Here is a 24,977-nt window from a genome sequence, read left to right on the forward strand (position 1 = left end):
CACTTTTTATTTTTGTTTTTATCGATTATCAATCTGTTTTTCTGCTTTCCTCACTTTTTTTCCAGTTTTTACGGATAATAAATCAGTTTTTTCTGCTTTTCTCACTTTTTCTCTCTGTTTTTACCGATAATAAATCAGTTTTTCTGCTTTTCTCACTTTTTCTTTCTGTTTTTACCGATAATAAATCTGTTTTTTCTGCTTTTCTCACTTTTTCTTTTTGTTTTTATCGATTATCAATCTGTTTTTTCTGCTTTTCTCACTTTTTCTTTTTGTTTTTACCGATAATAAATCTGTTTTTTCTGCTTTTCTCACTTTTTCTTTCTGTTTTTATCAATTATCAATCTGTTTTTTCTCCTTTTCTCACTTTTTCTTTCTGTTTTTACGATAATAAATCTGTTTTTTCATCTTTTCTTTCTGTTTTTACCGATAATAAATCTGTTTTTTCCACTTTTCTCACTTTATCTTTCAGTTTTTACCGATAATAAATCATTTTTTTCTGTTTTTCTCACTTTTTCTCTCTGTTTTTAACCATTATCAATAAAGTTTATCAGTTTCCATAAGTACTTGTGACTTTTTTCTGGATCTGAGGATGAACTTTCATCAGTGTGAATCTTGTTGAAACAGCAGTTTCTGTTATTTAAGGGGAATTCATTCAGAATCAGACTCCGTGCCGCGTTCCATTTGTCCTCGGAAGTCGGAATTTCCCAGTTTCCAGTCGGAATTTTCAACTGGAATGCCACTCGAAGTGGGATTTCCTACTGGGAAAGTGGGAGAAGCTTCACCAACCCCGAGTTACCATTCCAAGATGATTGCCATTCCCAGTTCCCAGTTCCCTGTTCCGATTTTACCTCGGAAATTGGAACTGGGAACTGGGAATGGTCCTGGTCCCCATCGTCCAGAGGGGGCGGGGCTCCTGGTCCTGCCTCCCTGTGATTGGCTGGTTCCGTGACGTCACCGTGCCGAGCCTGCAGAGCAGATTCCTCCGAACCTGGACCAGAACCCGGCCCTGGACCAGACCCCGGACCCGGACCCGGACCCGGAACCACCATGACCCACTTCAACCGCGGCCCCGCCTACGGCCTCTCTGCGGAGGTGAAGAGTAAGGTGAGTTCTGTTCTGGTTCTGTTCTGAACTTCCCCAGAACTTTCTGGTCCGTGCGCGCTCCCGCGGTAAAGGGATGTGCGTGTGCGCGTGCACGTGAGGGGGGGCGGCTCTTTGTTCCTGCGCGTGCACGAGGTTCTAGTTCTGGTTCTGGTTCTGGTCCAGCAGGTCTGGATCCAGAACTGGACCAGTGACGTCACTGGGAGTTCTGGTTCTGCAGCAGGGCCGGCTCTGGAGTTCTGGGGGTCCTGGGCAGGACGGGCCCCCCAGAACCCCCCAGAACCCCCCAGGACCCCCAGAACCACCAGAACCACCAGAACCAGGTCTGGATCCGGACCAGTGGACCCGTGACGTCACTGAGTTATAATAGTTTTTAATTTTTAATTTTAGTTTAGTTTTATTTTGTTTTTACTTTTTCTCCTTCAATTCAGTTAGTTTTAATTAGTTTTTAGTGTGGGTTTGCTAGTTTTTATTAGTTTTTATATTTTCAAAAATGCTTAGTTTTAGTTAGTTTTTATTAGTTTTAGTTTAGTTTTTATTAGTTTTAGTTTTAGTTTAGTTTTTATTAGTTTTAGTTTTAGTTTAGTTTTTATTAGTTTTAGTTTTAGTTTTGATGTCCCGGGCCGTGAGGCGTTCAGGTGCCGGAGCTGCCAGTCGGAGATAAACGGCCAGAGCAGAATAAATCAGAATAAATTGATCGAACCAAATAATAATAATATTAATATATTGACAGAGACGAAAACTGAGGAAATTATATCTATAATTTCAGTTAGTTTTAGTTAGTTTTCTAAACACGCAATATAGTTTCAGTTATTTATCGTTTTTGTCTTTTAATTTTCGTTTTTATTTAGTTCAGTTAGCGAAATGGTTTTTTCAATTTTAGTTTTCGTTATTTCGTTCGTTTTCGTGAACGATAATAACTCTGGGGGTTCTGGGCAGGACGGGCCCCCCAGAACCCCCAGAACCACCAGAACCACCAGTAGAGTCTAGAATATTCCACGGGGGTCAAACTCATCTTTCTTGGCCGGATTTGACCAATTTTTTTCTCGCACGCTCAAAATAACAAAAACGGTGCGAAAATGTTTTTTCTAATTCTTTTTTTTACTATTGTTTTCTAATCCAATATCAGTTTAGTTAATTTTAAAGGAAATATGCACTTTGTTTACACTCTAATTATGTAAAATATATTTCTTCAGGATATTTTCTTGAAATTTCTAGTTTTTTTATCAAATTATGTATAAGATACTTTTAATATCATTTTACAAAGATAAACAGAAACATGTTTTTTTTATATTTCGCTTTTTTATAGGAAATTTAATTAAGAGCTAAATCTTTCTTATTACATCCGAGAGTGTTTCTTTGTGATTTAGAGATTTTTCCAGTACAATTAAGTGTATTTATTTTTTAAAAATTGGTGTGGATATTTACGCCAGTGTGATGAAAAAGTCAGCACTTCTTTTAACTGTTTTACTTTGTCACTATCCTCGTATTCAAAACTGAAATTCTCCTAATAAATATCATCTATCATCTTTTTTAGCAGTGATATTTTTCCTGTGAAAATATATAATAGTAGTCAGTTAATAAAAATAAACGACCGTCTACAAAGAAATAAAATCAGCAAATGGATTCTAGAAAACTAAAAAAATGTCTAAAACTGCTCTATTTGTGGAATAACGATGGATTTGTAGAAGAAATATATTATTGGATATGCTGTGATTCATGGACATTATTTATGCCTTCCTTTTTAGTAAATTAACATTTTGGTTTTTTGAGTTGGAAACTTTTTATTTATTAACTCTTTATCTTCCCATTCTCTAACCTCATTATCTATGCAGGATTCTGAGGGGGCGGGGCTATGATAATGAGGCTCTGATTGGCTGGTGGATTCTGAGGGGCGGGGCTATGATAATGAGGTCTGTGCTGATTGGCTGCCTGAATGACACGATGTTGTTGTTGTTCCGGCTGTTCAGACTCTGCAGAATCTGGTTATTTCCTCCTTCTCTGAGTTGCTGAGGGGAGACCCCTTTATATTTATATTTATAGACAGGGCTGCACATAATTATTTTGGTCTGGTGCTCAGAGGAGCCCCTGGATATGTGACTTGGGCCTCCAAAAACGCGGTGACCCGTCTCGCCGGATCGATAAAAGAGGGATGCAGGAATAAGTTATAGGCAAAACGATATTTATTCACTTATAAAGATGAATGGCTCAATATGGTCCTTTACAAAGTTAATTTATTTCAATAATTCAACTAGAATATGGTTTAAAAGTTAATTTATTTCAATAATTCAACTAGAATATGGTGTAAAAGTTAATTTATTTCAATAATTCAACTAGAATATGGTGTAAAAGTTAATTTATTTCAATAATTCAACTAGAATATGGTGTAAAAGTTAATTTATTTCAATAATTCAACTAGAATATGGTGTAAAAGTTAATCTATTTCAATAATTCAACTAGAATATGGTATAAAAGTTAATTTATTTCAATAATTCAACTAGAATATGGTGTAAAAGTTAATTTATTTCAATAATTCAACTAGAATATGGTGTAAAAGTTAATTTATTTCAATAATTCAACTAGAATATGGTGTAAAAGTTAATTTATTTCAATAATTCAACTAGAATATGGTGTAAAAGTTAATCTATTTCAATAATTCAACTAGAATATGGTGTAAAAGTTAATTTATTTCAATAATTCAACTAGAATATGGTGTAAAAGTTAATTTATTTCAATAATTCAACTAGAATATGGTGTAAAAGTTAATTTATTTCAATAATTCAACTAGAAAATGGTGTAAAAGTTAATTTATTTCAATAATTCAACTAGAATATGGTGTAAAAGTTAATTTATTTCAATAATTCAACTAGAATATGGTGTAAAAGTTAATCTATTTCAATAATTCAACTTAAAAGGTGAAACTAATATATTACCTAGTCTTATTACATACAAAGCAAGATATGTTGAACCTTTATTTGTTATAATTTTGATGATGGAATTGTTTATTGATTTCATAAAATATTCTCTAATTTATTTTTTATTTGGGGTTTTCATAAACTGTGAGCCATAATCAGAGAGCAGCGTCTTGCTGCTGCAGGAATGCTGCATGCAGTGACGGACACTGGCTGATTTATGGTTCCGTGTTGCACCAACGCAGAGCTTACGGGGTAGGATACACAGGAACGCGAACGTACGGTACGCGTCACCGCGTAACATCATGCAGACACTTCTCGGTGAACACACGGTTTCTGTTTCTATCCACGGGTAGTGGTTCAGTTTGGTGTCTCTTTGTAGTTGGTGGCGGTGGAACGCCAAAATAATTACTTAATGGCGCTTGCTTCTTGGACATTTTGACGAGACGTGTCGGAGTTTGTTCAGTAAAGCGGATCCTTACCTCTCTTCCTGCGCAACCCACCGCAGCAACGGACGCGCTGTGATTGGCCAGCCCAGTACCAACTTTGAGTGGCAGTTCTGGGGAAAAGCTCTCCCAATAGATGTTTTAATATTAGTATTCTGGTCTGGCCACAACCAATAAAATGAGCCCCAGCTGTTGGTACGCAAAGGTGCTTCGCAGCACCAGATTGACAGCGCACTGTGGATTTTGACGGCGCATGCGCTCTGGCGGCCCACTTATGTGCAGCCCTGGTTATATATACTTTATAAATGTTAACGAAAGAGAAAACCTGCTTTTCAGAATACTGTAGGTTCACCATTGTTCCAGAATAAAACACATTCAACAGTTATTAGAACAGGATTAAAACTGGACACATTAAAAAGAAGAGTCCGGTCTCAGATCTGAGGTCAGTGAAAGGTCATCACCATGGAAACCATGGAAACTTCAACAGGAAGTGAGTCATGTGATCTGAGACTCTGTTGTTTCATGGAGGGAAGAGGGGGTGGAGGTTTCAGAGGATCCTGGACCAGGATCCAGGTCTGGATCCTGGTCCAGGATCCAGACCTGGATCCTGGTCCTGGTCCTGGTCCTGGACTCTGTTGTCTGAGGGAGGAGGGGGTGGAGGTTTCAGAGGATCCTGGTCTGGATCCTGGACTTCGTCTCAGGTTTCTGGTCCTGAACATGTGAGCAGGTTCTGGTTCAGGTGCTGGTTCTGGTTCAGGTTCTGGTTCAGGTTCTGGAGGATCCTGGAGGTTCTGGAGGATCCTGGAGGATCCTGGAGGTCTAGGACTGTGAGGTCGTTGACCAGATCTGGTTCTGTTGACATTCCAGAGTCTAGTTTCCCATGATGCTTTGCTGCTGCTGTTTACCAGAGATTCTGGACTCTGACCTTCAGCAGGTTCCTAGTGGTTCCTAGTGGTTCCTATGGTTCCTAGTGGTCAGTGGTCAGATGTAACCCAATGTTCAGGTGGGAGAGGGGAGTGGACAAATGCAACTTTCTTAACAAGAAAAACACAAAAATGCAGTAGCCAAAGGCTTTCATAATTGTTACACAGAATATTTAAGTAACAACTTCTGGGGGTCACGCAGGGGTCACGCAGGGGTCATGGGTGACACTGTTGTTATATGTACTCGACATGCGCGAGCGGAGATATCCAGCGCTAACAGATATCCAGCGCTAACAGATATCCAGCGCTAACAGATATCCAGCGCTAACAGATATCCAGCGCTAACAGATATCCAGCGCTAACAGATATCCAGCGCTAACAGATATCCAGCGCTAACAGATATCCAGCGCTAACAGATATCCAGCGCTAACAGATATCCAGTGCTAACAGATTAAATAAACAGGAATAAATAGAACTCCATCGTGTGTAAACGTGTTGTTGTTCAGTTTCATCGGTCTTTTCCAGAAACATCATGTTTCTTCCAGATTTCTAAGAAAAGGGTCAATGACGTGACGCCTATATTTTCTGAAAAACAGATTTTTTTTTCCAATTCAAAAAAGGTTTAAATGGATAAAAAAATACCAGATATATAAACTACCTGTCCCACATGTGGACTCACTTGAATTTTACAAAAAAAATACTAGTTATTTGGGATTTTGTTGTTGTTTAAGCGTCTAAATGTCATGTGGTGCGACCGTCCGACCAGGACTCTTATTTTGAAATCACTCTAAATGTTTTTAAATCAATCTTCTTCTATCTGGCAGGATTTCTGAAGTGTCTTGTAGTGTGTAAGATTGCAACACATTTGTATTTATATTTCCATCATAATATACAAACAAAGTTTGACTGATTATGTCCATTTTATGAAATATCATGTGGGCGACCATTAAAACAACCATTTTTGTAAAATACTGAAAAAAAAGATGTCAAGATGTTAAATAAATTAAATAATTTTAATATGAATCATGGTTGTTTTTAAGGCTAGTGCCAATTCATCTGGACAAAAAAACTCTGAAATCACTTAATTTAAAATGTTTATATGAATTTATGTGTATGTTTGAGCGAAGCCCCAGCTGCTCTAGGATGAGGGTGACGGCTCCAGCTGCTCTAGGATGAGGGTGACGGCTCCAGCTGCTCTAGGATGAGGGTGACGGCTCCAGCTGCTCTAGGATGAGGCTGACGGCTCCAGCTGCTCTAGGATGAGGCTGACGGCTCCAGCTGCTCTAGGATGAGGGTGACGGCTCCAGCTGCTCTAGGATGAGGGTGACGGCTCCAGCTGCTCTAGGATGAGGGTGACGGCTCCAGCTGCTCTAGGATGAGGGTGACGGCTCCAGCTGCTCTAGGATGAGGCTGACGGCTCCAGCTGCTCTAGGATGAGGGTGACGGCTCCAGCTGCTCTAGGATGAGGGTGACGGCTCCAGCTGCTCTAGGATGAGAGTGACGGCTCCAGCTGCTCTAGGATGAGGGTGACGGCTCCAGCTGCTCTAGGATGAGGCTGACGGCTCCAGCTGCTCTAGGATGAGGCTGACGGCTCCAGCTGCTCTAGGATGAGGGTGACGGCTCCAGCTGCTCTAGGATGAGGCTGACGGCTCCAGCTGCTCTAGGATGAGGGTGACGGCTCCAGCTGCTCTAGGATGAGGGTGACGGCTCCAGCTGCTCTAGGATGAGGCTGACGGCTCCAGCTGCTCTAGGATGAGGGTGACGGCTCCAGCTGCTCTAGGATGAGGGTGACGGCTCCAGCTGCTCTAGGATGAGGGGAGGCTGACGGCTCCAGCTGCTCTAGGATGAGAGTGACGGCTCCAGCTGCTCTAGGATGAGGGTGACGGCTCCAGCTGCTCTAGGATGAGGGGAGGCTGACGGCTCCAGCTGCTCTAGGATGAGAGTGACGGCTCCAGCTGCTCTAGGATGAGGGTGACGGCTCCAGCTGCTCTAGGATGAGGCTGACGGCTCCAGCTGCTCTAGGATGAGGGTGACGGCTCCAGCTGCTCTAGGATGAGGGTGACGGCTCCAGCTGCTCTAGGATGAGGCTGACGGCTCCAGCTGCTCTAGGATGAGGCTGACGGCTCCAGCTGCTCTAGGATGAGGGTGACGGCTCCAGCTGCTCTAGGATGAGGCTGACGGCTCCAGCTGCTCTAGGATGAGGGTGACGGCTCCAGCTGCTCTAGGATGAGGGTGACGGCTCCAGCTGCTCTAGGATGAGGCTGACGGCTCCAGCTGCTCTAGGATGAGGGTGACGGCTCCAGCTGCTCTAGGATGAGGCTGACGGCTCCAGCTGCTCTAGGATGAGGGTGACGGCTCCAGCTGCTCTAGGATGAGGGTGACGGCTCCAGCTGCTCTAGGATGAGGGGAGGCTGACGGCTCCAGCTGCTCTAGGATGAGAGTGACGGCTCCAGCTGCTCTAGGATGAGGGTGACGGCTCCAGCTGCTCTAGGATGAGGGGAGGCTGACGGCTCCAGCTGCTCTAGGATGAGAGTGACGGCTCCAGCTGCTCTAGGATGAGGGTGACGGCTCCAGCTGCTCTAGGATGAGAGTGACGGCTCCAGCTGCTCTAGGATGAGGCTGACGGCTCCAGCTGCTCTAGGATGAGGGTGACGGCTCCAGCTGCTCTAGGATGAGGGTGACGGCTCCAGCTGCTCTAGGATGAGGCTGACGGCTCCAGCTGCTCTAGGATGAGGCTGACGGCTCCAGCTGCTCTAGGATGAGAGTGACGGCTCCAGCTGCTCTAGGATGAGGGTGACGGCTCCAGCTGCTCTAGGATGAGGGGAGGCTGACGGCTCCAGCTGCTCTAGGATGAGAGTGACGGCTCCAGCTGCTCTAGGATGAGGGTGACGGCTCCAGCTGCTCTAGGATGAGGCTGACGGCTCCAGCTGCTCTAGGATGAGGGTGACGGCTCCAGCTGCTCTAGGATGAGGGTGACGGCTCCAGCTGCTCTAGGATGAGGCTGACGGCTCCAGCTGCTCTAGGATGAGGGTGACGGCTCCAGCTGCTCTAGGATGAGGCTGACGGCTCCAGCTGCTCTAGGATGAGAGTGACGGCTCCAGCTGCTCTAGGATGAGGGTGACGGCTCCAGCTGCTCTAGGATGAGGCTGACGGCTCCAGCTGCTCTAGGATGAGGGTGACGGCTCCAGCTGCTCTAGGATGAGGGTGACGGCTCCAGCTGCTCTAGGATGAGGGTGACGGCTCCAGCTGCTCTAGGATGAGGGTGACGGCTCCAGCTGCTCTAGGATGAGGGTGACGGCTCCAGCTGCTCTAGGATGAGGGTGACGGCTCCAGCTGCTCTAGGATGAGGGTGACGGCTCCAGCTGCTCTAGGATGAGGCTGACGGCTCCAGCTGCTCTAGGATGAGGCTGACAGCTCCAGCTGCTCTAGGATGAGGGTGACGGCTCCAGCTGCTCTAGGATGAGGGTGACGGCTCCAGCTGCTCTAGGATGAGGCTGACGGCTCCAGCTGCTCTAGGATGAGGCTGACGGCTCCAGCTGCTCTAGGATGAGGCTGACGGCTCCAGCTGCTCTAGGATGAGGCTGACGGCTCCAGCTGCTCTAGGATGAGGGGAGGCTGATGGCCGAAAATAAAGCCGGAAAAACCCGGAAATAAGCCAGAAAAAACCTGAAAATAAACCCGAAAAAAAACCGAAAATAAACCCGAAAATAAACCTGAAAAAACTCGAAAATAAACCCGAAAAAACCCAAAAATATACCCGAAAAAAACCGAAAATAAACCCTTAAAAACACGAAAATAAACCCGAAAAAACCAAAACATAGACACGAAAAAACCCGAAAATAAACCCGAAAATAAACCTGAAAAAACCCGAAAATAAACCCGAAAAAAACAGAAAAAAAAAACAGAAAATAAACCGGAAAATAAACCCAAAAAAAACGGAAACACATCCCAGCTGCTCTAGGATGAGGGGAGGCTGATGGCCGAAAATAAACCCGAAAAAACCCGAAAATAAACCCAAATAAACCCGAAAAAACCCGAAATAAACCCGAAAAAACCAGAAAATAGACACGAAAAAACCCGAAACACACCCGAAAAAAACAGAAAATTAACCCGAAAAAACCCGAAAATAAAACCTGAAACACACCCAAAAATGACCCCGAAAAAACCTGAAAATAAACCCGAAAAAAACCCAAAATGAACCTGAAAAAACCTGAAAATAAACCCGAAAAAACCCCAAAATAAACCCGAAAAAACCCGAAACACATCCGAAAATAAACATGAAAAAACCCGAAAATAAACCCGAAAAACCTCGAAAATAAACCCGAAAAACCTCGAAAATAAACCCGAAAAAACCCCAAAATAAACCCAAAACACATCCCAGCTGCTCTAGGATGAGGCTGACGGCTCCAGCTGCTCTAGGATGAGGCTGACGGCTCCAGCTGCTCTAGGATGAGGGTGACGGCTCCAGCTGCTCTAGGATGAGGGTGACGGCTCCAGCTGCTCTAGGATGAGGGTGACGGCTCCAGCTGCTCTAGGATGAGGGTGACGGCTCCAGCTGCTCTAGGATGAGGCTGACGGCTCCAGCTGCTCTAGGATGAGGGTGACGGCTCCAGCTGCTCTAGGATGAGGGTGACGGCTCCAGCTGCTCTAGGATGAGGCTGACGGCTCCAGCTGCTCTAGGATGAGGGTGACGGCTCCAGCTGCTCTAGGATGAGGCTCCAGCTGCTCTAGGATGAGGGGAGGCTGATGGCCGAAAATAAAGCCGGAAAAACCCGGAAATAAGCCAGAAAAAACCTGAAAATAAACCCGAAAAAAAACCGAAAATAAACCCGAAAATAAACCTGAAAAAACTCGAAAATAAACCCGAAAAAACCCAAAAATATACCCGAAAAAAACCGAAAATAAACCCTTAAAAACACGAAAATAAACCCGAAAAAACCAAAACATAGACACGAAAAAACCCGAAAATAAACCCGAAAATAAACCTGAAAAAACCCGAAAATAAACCCGAAAAAAACAGAAAAAAAAAACAGAAAATAAACCGGAAAATAAACCCAAAAAAAACGGAAACACATCCCAGCTGCTCTAGGATGAGGGTGACGGCTCCAGCTGCTCTAGGATGAGGGGAGGCTGATGGCCGAAAATAAACCCGAAAAAACCCGAAAATAAACCCAAATAAACCCGAAAAAACCCGAAATAAACCCGAAAAAACCAGAAAATAGACACGAAAAAACCCGAAACACACCCGAAAAAAACAGAAAATTAACCCGAAAAAACCCGAAAATAAAACCTGAAACACACCCAAAAATGACCCCGAAAAAACCTGAAAATAAACCCGAAAAAACCCCAAAATGAACCTGAAAAAACCTGAAAATAAACCCGAAAAAACCCCAAAATAAACCCGAAAAAACCCGAAACACATCCGAAAATAAACATGAAAAAACCCGAAAATAAACCCGAAAAACCTCGAAAATAAACCCGAAAAACCTCGAAAATAAACCCGAAAAAACCCCAAAATAAACCCAAAACACATCCCAGCTGCTCTAGGATGAGGCTGACGGCTCCAGCTGCTCTAGGATGAGGCTGACGGCTCCAGCTGCTCTAGGATGAGGGGAGGCTGACGGCTCCAGCTGCTCTAGGATGAGGCTGACGGCTCCAGCTGCTCTAGGATGAGGGTGACGGCTCCAGCTGCTCTAGGATGAGGCTGACGGCTCCAGCTGCTCTAGGATGAGGGTGACGGCTCCAGCTGCTCTAGGATGAGGGTGACGGCTCCAGCTGCTCTAGGATGAGGCTGACGGCTCCAGCTGCTCTAGGATGAGGGTGACGGCTCCAGCTGCTCTAGGATGAGGGTGACGGCTCCAGCTGCTCTAGGATGAGGCTGACGGCTCCAGCTGCTCTAGGATGAGGGGAGGCTGATGGCCGAAAATAAAGCCGGAAAAACCCGGAAATAAGCCAGAAAAAACCTGAAAATAAACCCGAAAAAAAACCGAAAATAAACCCGAAAATAAACCTGAAAAAACTCGAAAATAAACCCGAAAAAACCCAAAAATATACCCGAAAAAAACCGAAAATAAACCCTTAAAAACACGAAAATAAACCCGAAAAAACCAAAACATAGACACGAAAAAACCCGAAAATAAACCCGAAAATAAACCTGAAAAAACCCGAAAATAAACCCGAAAAAAACAGAAAAAAAAAACAGAAAATAAACCGGAAAATAAACCCAAAAAAAACGGAAACACATCCCAGCTGCTCTAGGATGAGGGGAGGCTGATGGCCGAAAATAAACCCGAAAAAACCCGAAAATAAACCCAAATAAACCCGAAAAAACCCGAAATAAACCCGAAAAAACCAGAAAATAGACACGAAAAAACCCGAAACACACCCGAAAAAAACAGAAAATTAACCCGAAAAAACCCGAAAATAAAACCTGAAACACACCCAAAAATGACCCCGAAAAAACCTGAAAATAAACCCGAAAAAACCCCAAAATGAACCTGAAAAAACCTGAAAATAAACCCGAAAAAACCCCAAAATAAACCCGAAAAAACCCGAAACACATCCGAAAATAAACATGAAAAAACCCGAAAATAAACCCGAAAAACCTCGAAAATAAACCCGAAAAACCTCGAAAATAAACCCGAAAAAACCCCAAAATAAACCCAAAACACATCCCAGCTGCTCTAGGATGAGGCTGACGGCTCCAGCTGCTCTAGGATGAGGCTGACGGCTCCAGCTGCTCTAGGATGAGGGTGACGGCTCCAGCTGCTCTAGGATGAGGGTGACGGCTCCAGCTGCTCTAGGATGAGGGTGACGGCTCCAGCTGCTCTAGGATGAGGCTGACGGCTCCAGCTGCTCTAGGATGAGGCTGACGGCTCCAGCTGCTCTAGGATGAGGGTGACGGCTCCAGTTGCTCTAGGATGAGGGTGACGGCTCCAGCTGCTCTAGGATGAGGCTGACGGCTCCAGCTGCTCTAGGATGAGGGTGACGGCTCCAGTTGCTCTAGGATGAGGGTGACGGCTCCAGCTGCTCTAGGATGAGGCTGACGGCTCCAGCTGCTCTAGGATGAGGCTGACGGCTCCAGCTGCTCTAGGATGAGGGGAGGCTGACGGCCAAAAAAATAAACCCAAAAAACCCGAAAATAAACCTGAAAAAAACAGAAAAAAACAGAAAATAAACCCAAAACAAACCCCGAAACACACCCAAAAATGAACCCGAAAAACCCCGAAAATAAACCCGAAAATAAACCCGAAAAAACCCGAAAATAAACCAGAAAAAACCCAAAAATAAACCCGAAAATAAACCCGAAAAAACTTGAAAATAAACCCGAAAAAACCCGAAAATAAACCAGAAAAAACCCAAAAATAAACCCGAAAATAAACCCGAAAAAACTCGAAAATAAACCCCAAAAAAACAGAAAAAACCCGAAAATGAACCCGAAAAAACCCGAAACACATCCCAGCTGCTCTAGGATGAGGGGAGGATCAGAACCTGCAGGTCTGGTCCAGGTCCAGGTCCTGGTTCTGGTTCTGGTTCTGGTTCTGGTTCTGATCTAGTGTTTCTCCTCCAGATTGCTCAGAAGTACGACCTGCAGAAGGAGGAGGAGCTCCGGTTCTGCACCTGGTTCTGGTTCTGCAGGTCTGGACCTGGACCTGGTTCTGGACCTGGTTCTGGTTCTGGTTCTGGTTCTGGTTCTGGTTCTGATCTAGTGTTTCTCCTCCAGATTGCTCAGAAGTACGACCTGCAGAAGGAGGAGGAGCTCCGGTTCTGGACCTGGTCCTGGTTCTAGTTGTCTGTAGAGGACCTGCAGGTCTGGACCTGGTCCAGGTTCTGGTTCTGGTTCTGATGTGGTTTTTCTCCCTCAGATTGCTCAGAAGTACGACCTGCAGAAAGAGGAGGAGCTCCGGTTCTGGACCTGGTTCTGGTTCTAATACCATGTTTCTCCTCCAGATTGCTCAGAAGTACGACCTGCAGAAAGAGGAGGAGCTCCGGTTCTGGTTGGAGGAAATAACCGGGATGTCGATCGGGGAGAATTTCCAGAAAGGTCTGAAGGACGGAGTGATTCTCTGCGAGTGAGTTCTGACCCGGATTACAGTTTCACCGGGATTACCACTAACTAACACGACTAAACTAAACCCGGATTACAGTTCTGACCCGGATTACAGTTTCATGTGCTGGTGGAGCGTAATCTCCTGACTGGGATTAACCCTAACCTTTTAACACGACTAAACCAGGTTTAGCAGATTAAACAGTAATTTTAACACGACTAAACCGGGATTAAACCGGGATTAGCAGTAACTGTGTAAGTGTAAACCAGTCACTGATGAAAGTTGTTTCCTGTCTTCAGACTGGTGAATAAACTGCAGCCCGGATCAGTGAAGAAAATCAACCACTCCCAGCTCAACTGGCACAAGGTAAGAATTTATAACCCCAAGACGTAGGGCTGGGCGATATATCCAGATTTTAATATATATCGATATATTTATAAACGTGATATGGTACGAGACAATATCGTTTATATCGATTCAAAAAAAATAAATATATATTTTGATATATTTTATTTTGTGACAAATTGACTTGAATGTTTTATTAGAGATTGTCACAAATGTTTTGTTATTTGCACAACTGTCAACCTCAGTGGAAAAGTCTGCCTGTTACTGTCTACATTGTATTAATTACAGTGTATTTTAATTTAATTGTTATGCAGGAAAGGGATATTTGTTTTATTTTATTCAAGAAGCATTTTTATTCTATATATGCAGGCAGTTTATTTTTATTTCATGTGTTTTATACATGTTGATATTGTGCAGACCTCTGTTAATAAAGGAACCTGTGTGACATTTGGCACGAGGCTTTGGATTAAAACTGACTGTTTTTTTAAGAAATGAAGCTAACAGAGATGCTAACAGAGATGCTAACGGAGATGCTAACAGAGAAGCTAACAGTGATGCTAACAGAGATGCTAACAGATATGCTAACAGAGATGCTAACAGAGAAGCTAACAGTGATGCTAACAGAGATGCTAACAGATATGCTAACAGAGATGCTAACAGAGAAGCTAACAGTGATGCTAACAGAGATGCTAACAGATATGCTAACAGAGATGCTAACAGAGAAGCTAACAGTGATGCTAACAGAGATGCTAACAGATATGCTAACAGAGATGCTAACAGAGAAGCTAACAGAGATGCTAACAGAGATGCTAACAGAGATGCTAACAGAGATGCTAACAGTGATGCTAACGGAGATGCTAACAGAGATGCTAACAGATATGCTAACAGAGATGCTAACAGAGAAGCTAACAGTGATGCTAACAGAGATGCTAACAGTGATGCTAACGGAGATGCTAACATAGATTCTAACAGATATGCTAACAGAGATGCTAACAGAGAAGCTAACAGTGATGCTAACAGAGATGCTAACAGAGATGCTAACAGAGAAGCTAACAGAGATGCTAACAGAGATGCTAACAGATATGCTAACAGAGATGCTAACAGAGATGCTAACGGAGATGCTAACAGAGATGCTAACAGAGATGCTAACAGAGATGCTAACAGAGATGCTAACAGAGATGCTAACAGAGAAGCTAACAGAGATGCTAACAGATATGCTAACAGAGATGCTAACAGAGATGCTAACGGAGATGCTAACGGAGATGCTAACAGAGATGCTAACAGAGAAGCTAACAGAGAAGCTAACAGAGATGCTAACAGATATGCTAACATAGATGCTAGCAGAGATGCTAGCAGAGATGCTAACAGAGATGCTAACATAGAAGCTAACAGAGATGCTAACAGGGTTGCTAGCAGAGATGCTAACAGAGATGCTAGCAGAGATGCTAATAGAGATGCTAACAGATATGCTAACAGAGATGCTAGCAGAGATGCTAACAGAGATGCTAACATAGATGCTAATAGAGATGCTAACAGATATGCTAACAGAGATGCTAACAGAGATGCTAGCAGAGATGCTAACAGAGATGCTAACAGAGATGCTAACAGAGATGCTAGCAGAAATGCTAGCAGAGATGCTAACAGAGATGCTAACAGAGATGCTAACAGAGATGCTAGCAGAGATGCTAACATAGATGCTAACAGAGATGCTAACAGAGATGCTAACAGAGAAGCTAACAGAGATGCTAGCAGAGATGCTAACGGAGATGCTAACAGAGATGCTAACAGAGATGCTAGCAGAGATGCTAACATAGATGCTAACATAGATGCTAACAGAGATGCTAGCAGAAATGCTAGCAGAGATGCTAACAGAAATGCTAACAGAGATGCTAGCAGAGATGCTAACATAGATGCTAGCAGAGATGCTAACAGAGATGCTAACAGAGATGCTAACAGAGAAGCTAACAGAGATGCTAGCAGAGATGCTAACGGAGATGCTAACAGAGATGCTAACATATAAGCTAACAGAGATGCTAACAGAGATGCTAACAGAGATGCTAACAGAGATGCTAACAGAGAAGCTAACAGAGATGCTAACAGAGATGCTATTCTATAATGCTTTGGGGGAAACCCCAATTATGTCACAGAAAAAATATGGATATATATCGAGTATCAACATTTAGCTAGAAAATATCCAGATATGACTTTTGGTCCATATCACCCAGCCCTACCAAGACAGTATATAAAGTAATGAAATATTGACAATTCATGCAATTATAACTGAAAACTTTAATGTTTTCATACCTTTAAACAGATTTAAAGGCTAAAACATGACACTAGTTATTCTGGTGTCCAACAAAACATTCCTTTTTTGGACATAAACAAAAAAATACCAAAAGTTTTAATGTAATGATGAAAAAAAATCGGTCTTTAGACATATGAATCGATTTTTAGGCATTAATATGAGAATCGATTTAGAATCGGAAAATCGATTTTTTTCAACACAGGCCTGCGTTCTGTGTTTTTCCATCATTTTGGAATCACAGGAGAGTTTCAGGGGTTTGGGAGAGTTTTGTTAATGGTCTTGTTTGTTGTCCACCGTCTCCTCAACGATTGCAACGGTTTATTTTAATCGTAACGTTGTTTCTCCAGCTGGAGAACCTGGGGAACTTCATCAAGTCCATCAGTCCTAACGATTGTAACGGTTTATTTCGATTGTAACGGTTTATTTCAATGGTAACAGCTGGAGAACCTGGGGAACTTCATCATGTTCATCCTGTCCTAACGATTGTAATGGTTTATTTCGATTGTAACGGTTTATTTCAATGGTAACAGCTGGAGAACCTGGGGAACTTCATCAAGTCCATCCTGTCCTAACGATTGTACCGGTTTATTTTGATTGTACCGGTTTATTTCAATGGTAACAGCTGGAGAACCTGGGGAACTTCATCAAGTCCATCCTCTCCTTCGGGCTGAAACCCAGCGACATCTTCGAGGCCAACGACCTGTTTGAGAACGGAAACATGACGCAAGTGCAGACCACGCTGCTAGCGCTGGCTAGCATGGTGAGTACCGGGAACTAGGGAGTACTGGGAACTAGTGAGTTTTGCGTTCGTTCTTTCGTGCGTTTTCGACATTTCAACTTTTTTCTCAAAATTTCACCCTTTTCTCAAAATTTCAACTTTTTTCTCAAAATTTCTACTTTTTCTCAAAATTTCAACCTTTTTCTCTAAATTTCCACTTTTTCTCGACTTTTTTCTCAAAATTTTGACTTTTTCATCCAAATTTCAACTGTTTTCTCTAAATTTCAACTTTTCTCCACTTTTTTCTCAAAATTTCACCTTTTCTCTAAATTTCACCTTTTTTCTCAACTTTTTCATCAAAATTTCAACTTTTTTCTCAACTTTTTTCTCAACTTTTTTCTCAAATTTTTTCTCAAAATTTTAACTTTTTCATCAAAATTTCAACTTTTCTCTCAAAATTTCTACTTTTTTCTCAACATTTCGACTGATACCAGAAAAAGTCAAAATGTCGAGAAAAAAGAAAAAAGTCGAAATGTCGAGAGAAAAAAGGGAAAAAACAAGAAAAAAAAGGAAAAAAGAGGAACCTGATACTGGGAACTAGTGAATATTGGGAACTAGTGAATACTGGGAACTAGTCCCCTGGCTAGCATGGTGAGTACTGGGAACCATTACCATGACCATTATACTGGGAACCAGCTGGTTCCAAGTATAGAGTGGAGTACCGGGAACTAGTACTGGGAACCAGTTCCCTAGCTAGCATGGTGAGTACTGGTTCCCAGTACTGGTTCCCAGTACTGGGAACCAGTACTGGTTCTTCTTCCGGCGAAGGCGGACCCTTCTCTGCTCCTCTCCCTTATCTATCTGTCCTGCTGCTGCTTTTGTCCTGTCTCGTCTTCAGAGTCTCTCCTTTTCACTCCTCCCAAACTCTACAATCATGGAATTGATTAACTGGTCTCTCAGCACAATCAGAAGTCAGGGGGTAAGGGAGCCCTCCTGCCCTGATGGGATGTTTTTTTCTGGATACACAATGGATTCCTGGAAACATTGGAAACCGTTGTGTTTGGTGATTCTGTCTGTCGAGGACGTTGAAGATGCTTCATAATTGGATTTATGGTAGCAGGATTTCTCCTGATCGGAGGAGGGGGATTCCTGGTCTACCGACAAACGCGTAAGTCGTCGACAGCTGTTCTGGCTCTTTCAGAGCTGCCGGACGTGGCTGAAGGATCAAGCAAGGTGATCAACACTCAGACTTTAACGCTGGGGGAGCAAAGCCGTAAACTGGATGTGATTCTTGAACAGAATCTCAGGCTGGCGGCGTCTTTGAGCTCATTGGTAAGATGGAGAAGACCTTGGAGAAGTTGGAAGCTCGGCTTGGCGGGAATTGATCACAAATTCGTCTGTTTGGAGTCGCCATTGATGAACCAGAGACTGAAGGCAGACGGAAAATTACTGAGTCTGTTTTCAATATAATTGTTGATTCTATAATCTGGCCTTGACAGGGCGGTTTTGACGATCGCTCTGGTCACAATCTCCCTGGTGGAATGTAAAAAGGTGACTCTGCCCCCACTAACCCTCCCCTCTCAGGAACATCTGTGGACCTGTTTCAGAACTGGCCGAGCCGTCTGATAACATCAAGGACATTGGCTGAGGAGCAGCTCTGAGAGAAGTTCAGACTTACCCCTACACACACTTACTGATAACCACCTCCCTCAACTCAACACCTTCCCTGGCTCCTCCCTCCTAGCAGCCCCCCTGACACGGTCGCCGGGTTTGATCACCACGAAGGCCGCGGCGATCACTTGGATGAACTGTGCCGTCTGATTTATGTCTGACTTGGCAATAAAGCTTTTTCTGATAACCAGTATCTCCTGTCTTTCAGGCCAAGACCAAAGGTCTGGACACCAAGGTGGACATCGGAGTGAAATACGCAGATAAACAAGCTCGACATTTCAACCAGGAGAAGATCAAAGCTGGACAGTGTGTGATCGGACTGCAGGTAAGACCTGGACCACCGGGGGGCAGTAGAGGACCAGGACCTGGACCTGGTCCTGGTAGAAGGGGTTCAGGGGGGATGTGATGGTGTTTATGGTGGAAAAAAGGACAAATTAGGTAATTTCTCTGGTGATTTTAGGACTATTTCCTAGTGATGCACCGATTGTTCGGTAACAGAAATTGTTCGGCCGAAAATGGCAAAAAAAACACTTTCAGTGTTCGGTGGAATAAGTGGAAAAAAACTGAACAATTAATAACGGCGTTGTAAAATAAGGAAATAGACTGGCCGCTCCGTAACGGTTGCACCACAAACATAAATCGTTGGCCAACCAAAAAGTAACCACATAAGAATTTTACCAACATTCACCAGGAGGTGGAACCAAAACAACATAAAGCTGGAAATTAAAACATGTTTGGTTTTTTATGTTCAATAAATATTTTCTACCTTGTAATTTTGTAAAAGATTTTTTTCTTTGAAAAGCATAAATGAAATGTATTTGATTTATGCAATGGTGAAAAACGTCGAAATGTTAAGAAAAAAAGTCAAAATTTGGTGAAAAAAGTCGAAATGTTGAGAAAAAAAAGTCAAAATTTTGTGAAAAAAGTTGAAATGTCGAGAAAAAAAGTTGAAATGTCGAGAAAAAAAGTCAAAATTTGGTGAAAAAAGTCGAAATGTCCAGAAAAAATTCAAAGTTTCGTGAAAAAAGTCGAAATGTCGAGAAAAAAAGTTGAAATGTCGAGAAAAAAAGTCAAAATTTTGTGAAAAAAGTCGAAATGTTAAGAAAAAAGTCGAAATGTCGAGAAAAAAGTCAAAATACTGTGAAAAAAGTCAAAAGTAACCACATAAGAATTTTACCAACATTCACCAGGAGGTGGAACCAAAACAACATAATGCTGGAAATTAAAACATGTTCAGTTTTTTATGTTCAATAAATATTTTCTACCTTGTAATTTTGTAAAAGATTTTTTTCTTTGAAAAGCCTAAATCAAATGTATTATTTATTTATGTAATGTTTCACCATTGCATAAATCAAATAAATTAGATTTAGGCATGCTTTTCATTGGCATTTACAATTGGCAAAATAAAGTAAAAACAGCTGAAGAATCATGTTCGGTTTTGTTCGGTATTCGGCCAAGTGTTTATTATTATTTTCGGTTTCGGTTTCGGCCACAAATGTTCATTTCGGTGCATCACTACTATTTCCTCAAATGTTCAAGGAAACATCCAGATCAACTGTATGATGATGTGGATCTGGATCCACTACTGTATCAGGAACATCTGGAACATCTACTACTGTCTGATTCCAGACACTAGTAGAGGATCTGGAACATCTGGATCCACTACTACTGTCTGATTCCAGACACTAGTAGAGGATCTGGAACATCTGGATCCACTACTACTGTCTGATTCCAGACACTAGTAGAGGATCTGGAACATCTGGATCCACTACTACTGTCTGAGACCAGACAGTAGTAGTGGATCCAGATGTTCCAGATGTTCCTGATCCAGTAGTGGATCCAGATCCAGACAGTAGTAGTGGATCTGGATCCACTACTACTGTCTGATTCCAGACAGTAGTAGTGGATCTGGATCCAGACAGTAGTAGTGGATCTGGATCCACTACTACTGTCTGATTCCAGACAGTAGTAGTGGATCTGGATCCAGACAGTAGTAGTGGATAGTAATTACTACTGCTACTACTCTACTAGCGGTACTAGTATAGATGGGGACCAACAAGTGTGCCAGCCAGACCGGGATGATTGAGGGATGAATGAGGGATGAATGATGGATGAATGAGGGATGAATGATGGATGAGTGGATGAACAGATGGAGGGGGGGACTGATGGTTCTGGTTTAGGGCTGGGCGATTTTGGACAAAAATAAAATCCAGATTTTTTTCTCCGAAAACCCGATTTTCGATTTCGATTTCGATTTTTTTTTTGTAAAACTACAAAAGACAATGGAATAAATTGTTTCAAATATTTTATCTTTATTTTTAAAGAAAAATAACAAATGTCCCTATTGGGAATGAAGTGCAATTGAAAGATCCTGTAAATCCTCCTTGAGTTTAGTAAAGTGACAACATTTACAGTTTTCTTGACCAAACAAAGACTAGACGAGCTCCGTCTGTAATGCAGCTGCAAAAAAGGAACATCCATTTTACCATTTTCCTTTTTTAACATCGATTGTGATTAATAAATCCGATTTAGGTTTAAAATCGATTAATCGCACAGCCCTATTCTGGTTCTGGTTCCAGATGGGAACCAACAAGTGTGCCAGCCAGGCCGGGATGATTGAGGGGTGAATGGATGAATGATGGATGAGTGCATGAACAGATGGAGGGGGGACTGATGGTTCTGGTTCTCATGGTTCTGGTTCTGGTTCCGGTCTAGATGGGGACCAACAAGTGTGCCAGCCAGGCCGGCATGATTGAGGGATGATTGATGGATGAACAGATGGAGGGGGGACTGATGGTTGTGGTTCTCATGGTTCTGGTTGTCATGGTTCTGGTTCTGGTTCCGGTCTAGATGGGGACCAACAAGTGTGCCAGCCAGGCCGGCATGACGGCCTACGGGACCAGGAGACACCTGTACGACCCCAAGACCCGGACCGACAAACCCTTCGACCAGACCACCATCAGCCTGCAGATGGGGACCAACAAGGGGGCCAGCCAGGTAGGAACCCCCTTAGAACCAGGACTAGACCAGGACCTGGTCTAGATCTAGACCTAGACCAGGTCCCAACCACCCCAGAACCTGGTCTAGATGAGTTCAGACCACCATCAGCCTGCAGATGGGGACCAACAAGGGGGCCAGCCAGGTGAGAACCAGGTCCTGGACCAGGTCTAGACCAGGACCTGGACCAGGTCCTGGTCTAGACCTAGACCACCTCAGAACCTAAACAAGGTCTAGACCAGGTCCAGGTCCTGGTCTGGTGATGGTTAGAGATGGTTAGAGACATGAGGAAAAGTCGAGAAAAAAATTGAAATTTTGAGGAAAAAGTTAAAATTTTGAAAAAACAGTTAAAATTTTGAGAAAAAAGTTAAAATTTTGAGAAAAAAGTGGAAATGTCGAAAACGCACGAGGAAACGCACAAATGCACGGAAAAACGCACGAACGCAGGAAAAAACGGACGAACTCACGAAAAAACGCACGAAATAACGCACGTAAAAAAACGCACGAAAAAACGCTGGAAAAAACGGATGAACGCACGGAAAAACGCACGAAAAAACGCAAGCAAAAACGCACAAATGCACGAAAAAACGCACGAACGCACGAAAAAACGCACAAACGCACACAAAACGCACGAAAAAACGCACGCACGCACGCACGTAAAAAAACGCACGGAAAAACGCTGGAAAAAACGGATGAACGCACGGAAAAACGCACAAAAAAACGCACAAAAAAACGCACGAAAAGACGCACAAACGAAAGAAAAAACGCATGAAAAAACGCAAGCAAAAACGCACAAATGCACGAAAAAACGCACGAACGCACGAAAAAACGCACAAACGCACACAAAACGCACGAAAAAACGCACGCACGCACGCACGTAAAAAAACGCACGGAAAAACGCTGGAAAAAACGGATGAACGCACGGAAAAACGCACGAAAAAACGCACAAAAAAACGCACGAAAAAACGCTGGAAAAAACGGATGAACGCACGGAAAAACGCACGGAAAAACGCACGCAAAAACGCACAAACGCACGAAAAAACGCACGCACGCACGTAAAAAAACGCACGGAAAAACGCTGGAAAAAACGGATGAACGCACGGAAAAACGCACAAAAAAACGCACGAAAAGACGCACAAACGAAAGAAAAAACGCATGAAAAAACGCACTTAAAAAAAACGCACGAAAAAACGCTGGAAAAAACGCAAAAATTTTGAGAAAAAAGTGGAAATGTCGAAAACGCACGAAAAAACGCACGAACGCAGGAAAAAACGGACGAACGCACGAAAAAACGCACGCAAAAACGCAGAAATGCACGAAAAAACGCACAAACGCACAAAAAAATGCACGCAAAACGCACGCACGCACGAAAAAACGCACAAACGAAAGAAAAACGCATGAAAAAATGCAGGAAAAAACGGACGAACGCACGGACAAACGCATGAACGCATGAAAAAATGCACGAACGCACGAAAAAAACGCATGCACGCATGCAAAACGCACAAAAAAACGCACGCATGCATGGAAAAACGCACAAACGAAAGAAAAAACGCACGTACGCACGAAAAAACGCACGAAAAAATGCACCAACGCACGAAAAAACGCACGCAAAACGTACGCACCATGTCATCTGGTTTTCTTCCCCAGCTTTTGTAGAAGTGTCTGATAGGAGCAGCAGTTGTTCGGTGTTGCTGTGATTGATTGATTGATTGATATATTGATTGATTGATTGATATATCGTCTCTCTCCCCGGCAGGCGGGCATGTCGGCCCCCGGGACCCGCAGGGACATCTACGACCAGAAGGTGGCGCAGCAGCCGCTGGACAGCTCCACCATCTCCCTGCAGATGGGAACCAACAAGGTGGCGTCGCAGCGCGGCATGAGCGTGTACGGCCTGGGCCGGCAGGTGTACGACCCCAAGTACTGCCGGGGCCCGTCCGGGGGGGCCGGGGGGGGCGCCGCCCACGGCAACGGCAGCCCGGGCCCCGGCACCGACGCCACCAACGGGACCGACGGCACCGACGGATCCGAGGCCAGCGACGGGGACTACCGGGCCGACTACCGGGCCGACTACCAGGAGGACGAGTTCCAGAGAGGGTTCCACAACGACTACAGCCCCGTCTACGACCAGAGCCCGGACTACTAGACCAGAACCCGGACTACTAGACCGGAACCTGGACTACTAGGACCCCCAGACCAGAACCTGGACTACTAGACCGGAACCTGGACTACTAGGACCCCCCACCCCCCCAGACCAGTATTAAACCCCCAGAACCAGAACCTGCTGCCACCGCTAGTCATTCCTCTTCTTCTTCAGCTCAAATCTGGCAACGAGTCGTAGTAGAAACAACGCCCAACGGTGCCAACGCCCAACGGTGCCAACGCCCAACGGTGTCAACGCCCAACGGTGTCAACGCCCAACGGTGCCAACGCCCTACGGTGTCAACGCCCAACGGTGTCAACGCCCAACGGTGCCAACGCCCAACGGTGCCAACGCCCAACGGTGTCAACGCCCAACGGTGTCAACGCCCAACGGTGCCAACGCCCTACGGTGCCAACGCCCAACGGTGTCAACGCCCAACGGTGTCAACGCCCAACGGTGCCAACGCCCTACGGTGTCAACGCCCAACGGTGTCAACGCCCAACGGTGCCAACGCCCTACGGTGTCAACGCCCAACGGTGTCAACGCCCAACGGTTTCAACGCCCAACGGTGTCAACGCCCAACGGTGTCAACGCCCAACGGTGTCAACGCCCAACGGTGTCAACGCCCAACGTTGCCAACGCCCAACGGTTCCAACGGTTCCAACGTTAGGCGGACTGGGAACCCGCCGCGTGGCCGTGATTGGACGGTACCGGGCCCAGCTGGGTCCCAGTGGTCCAGATCTGAAGAACCGGCCTTAGTTCCCTTAGGTCCCCCCTGTACGTGCCATTTTTAATCCCCAGAGAGTTTCCTGATTCGGGGCAGAAGTCCCCGCGGTTTCAAGTGACCAACCCGAGCGGACCGGTTCCCAGAACCGGTTCCCAGCCGGACCTTTTTAGCCCCTGTGGTGTTTCTGTATTTATCTGTTTTATAGTCACATGAACACGTTTCAATAAAGTCTTAAACTCTTTGATCCTGACGCCTGTTTTTGTTGCCGACATCACCACTCTCGACCCGGAAGTTCCCAGAGGTAAAGTTAGGTAAAGTTCCCAGAGGTAAGTTAGGTAAAGTTCCCAGAGGTAAGTAAAGTAAACCAACTAAAAGAAAAGTCTCTTGGAGCCATGGCCGAAACCCGAACAGGAAGTCGGCCATTTTGAACATTCTGAATTAATCGTGTAATTTTGGTGCAATTTATGCCATTCCTTCAGCAGTTAATTCAGCCTGAACCGTAACATGCACCCAGATGTGTTATACATCAAAATGTGCGTCTCCATCCTGCGACACCACGCATTACTTTTCTCTTTCAAAAGTGTTACCGTGGTGACGCTAGACGCCAAAAAGCGCGTCCCCCTTCATCTGATAGGTTCATA

General features: G+C 44.2%; 1 protein-coding gene across 1 annotated transcript; it reads left to right on the forward strand.

The window, feature by feature from the left end:
* The first annotated feature begins 958 nt into the window (after positions 1 to 958).
* LOC133423028 (calponin-3-like) lies at positions 959 to 24,012 on the forward strand. The gene is made up of 8 exons (XM_061713116.1): positions 959 to 1,104; positions 13,333 to 13,454; positions 13,730 to 13,796; positions 16,703 to 16,840; positions 18,678 to 18,794; positions 21,320 to 21,466; positions 23,223 to 23,640; positions 23,690 to 24,012. The coding sequence occupies exons 1-7, from the start codon at positions 1,048 to 1,050 to the stop codon at positions 23,610 to 23,612; spliced, it is 1,038 nt and encodes a 345-aa protein (XP_061569100.1). The 5' UTR covers positions 959 to 1,047; the 3' UTR covers positions 23,613 to 23,640; positions 23,690 to 24,012.
* Positions 24,013 to 24,977: the final 965 nt, after the last annotated feature.

The sequence above is a fragment of the Cololabis saira genome, chromosome 22 (genome assembly GCF_033807715.1).
Source record: "Cololabis saira isolate AMF1-May2022 chromosome 22, fColSai1.1, whole genome shotgun sequence".
Lineage (NCBI taxonomy): Eukaryota > Metazoa > Chordata > Actinopteri > Beloniformes > Belonidae > Cololabis > Cololabis saira.

Coding starts and splice junctions, on each gene's coding strand:
- LOC133423028 (XM_061713116.1), top strand. CDS start 1,048: ATGACCCACTTCAACCGCGGCCCCGCCTACGGCCTCTCTGCGGAGGTG. Junction 16,841..18,677: donor TGCTAGCGCTGGCTAGCATG/GTGAGTACCGGG, acceptor CCTGTCTTTCAG/GCCAAGACCAAAGGTCTGGA. Junction 18,795..21,319: donor AGTGTGTGATCGGACTGCAG/GTAAGACCTGGA, acceptor GTTCCGGTCTAG/ATGGGGACCAACAAGTGTGC.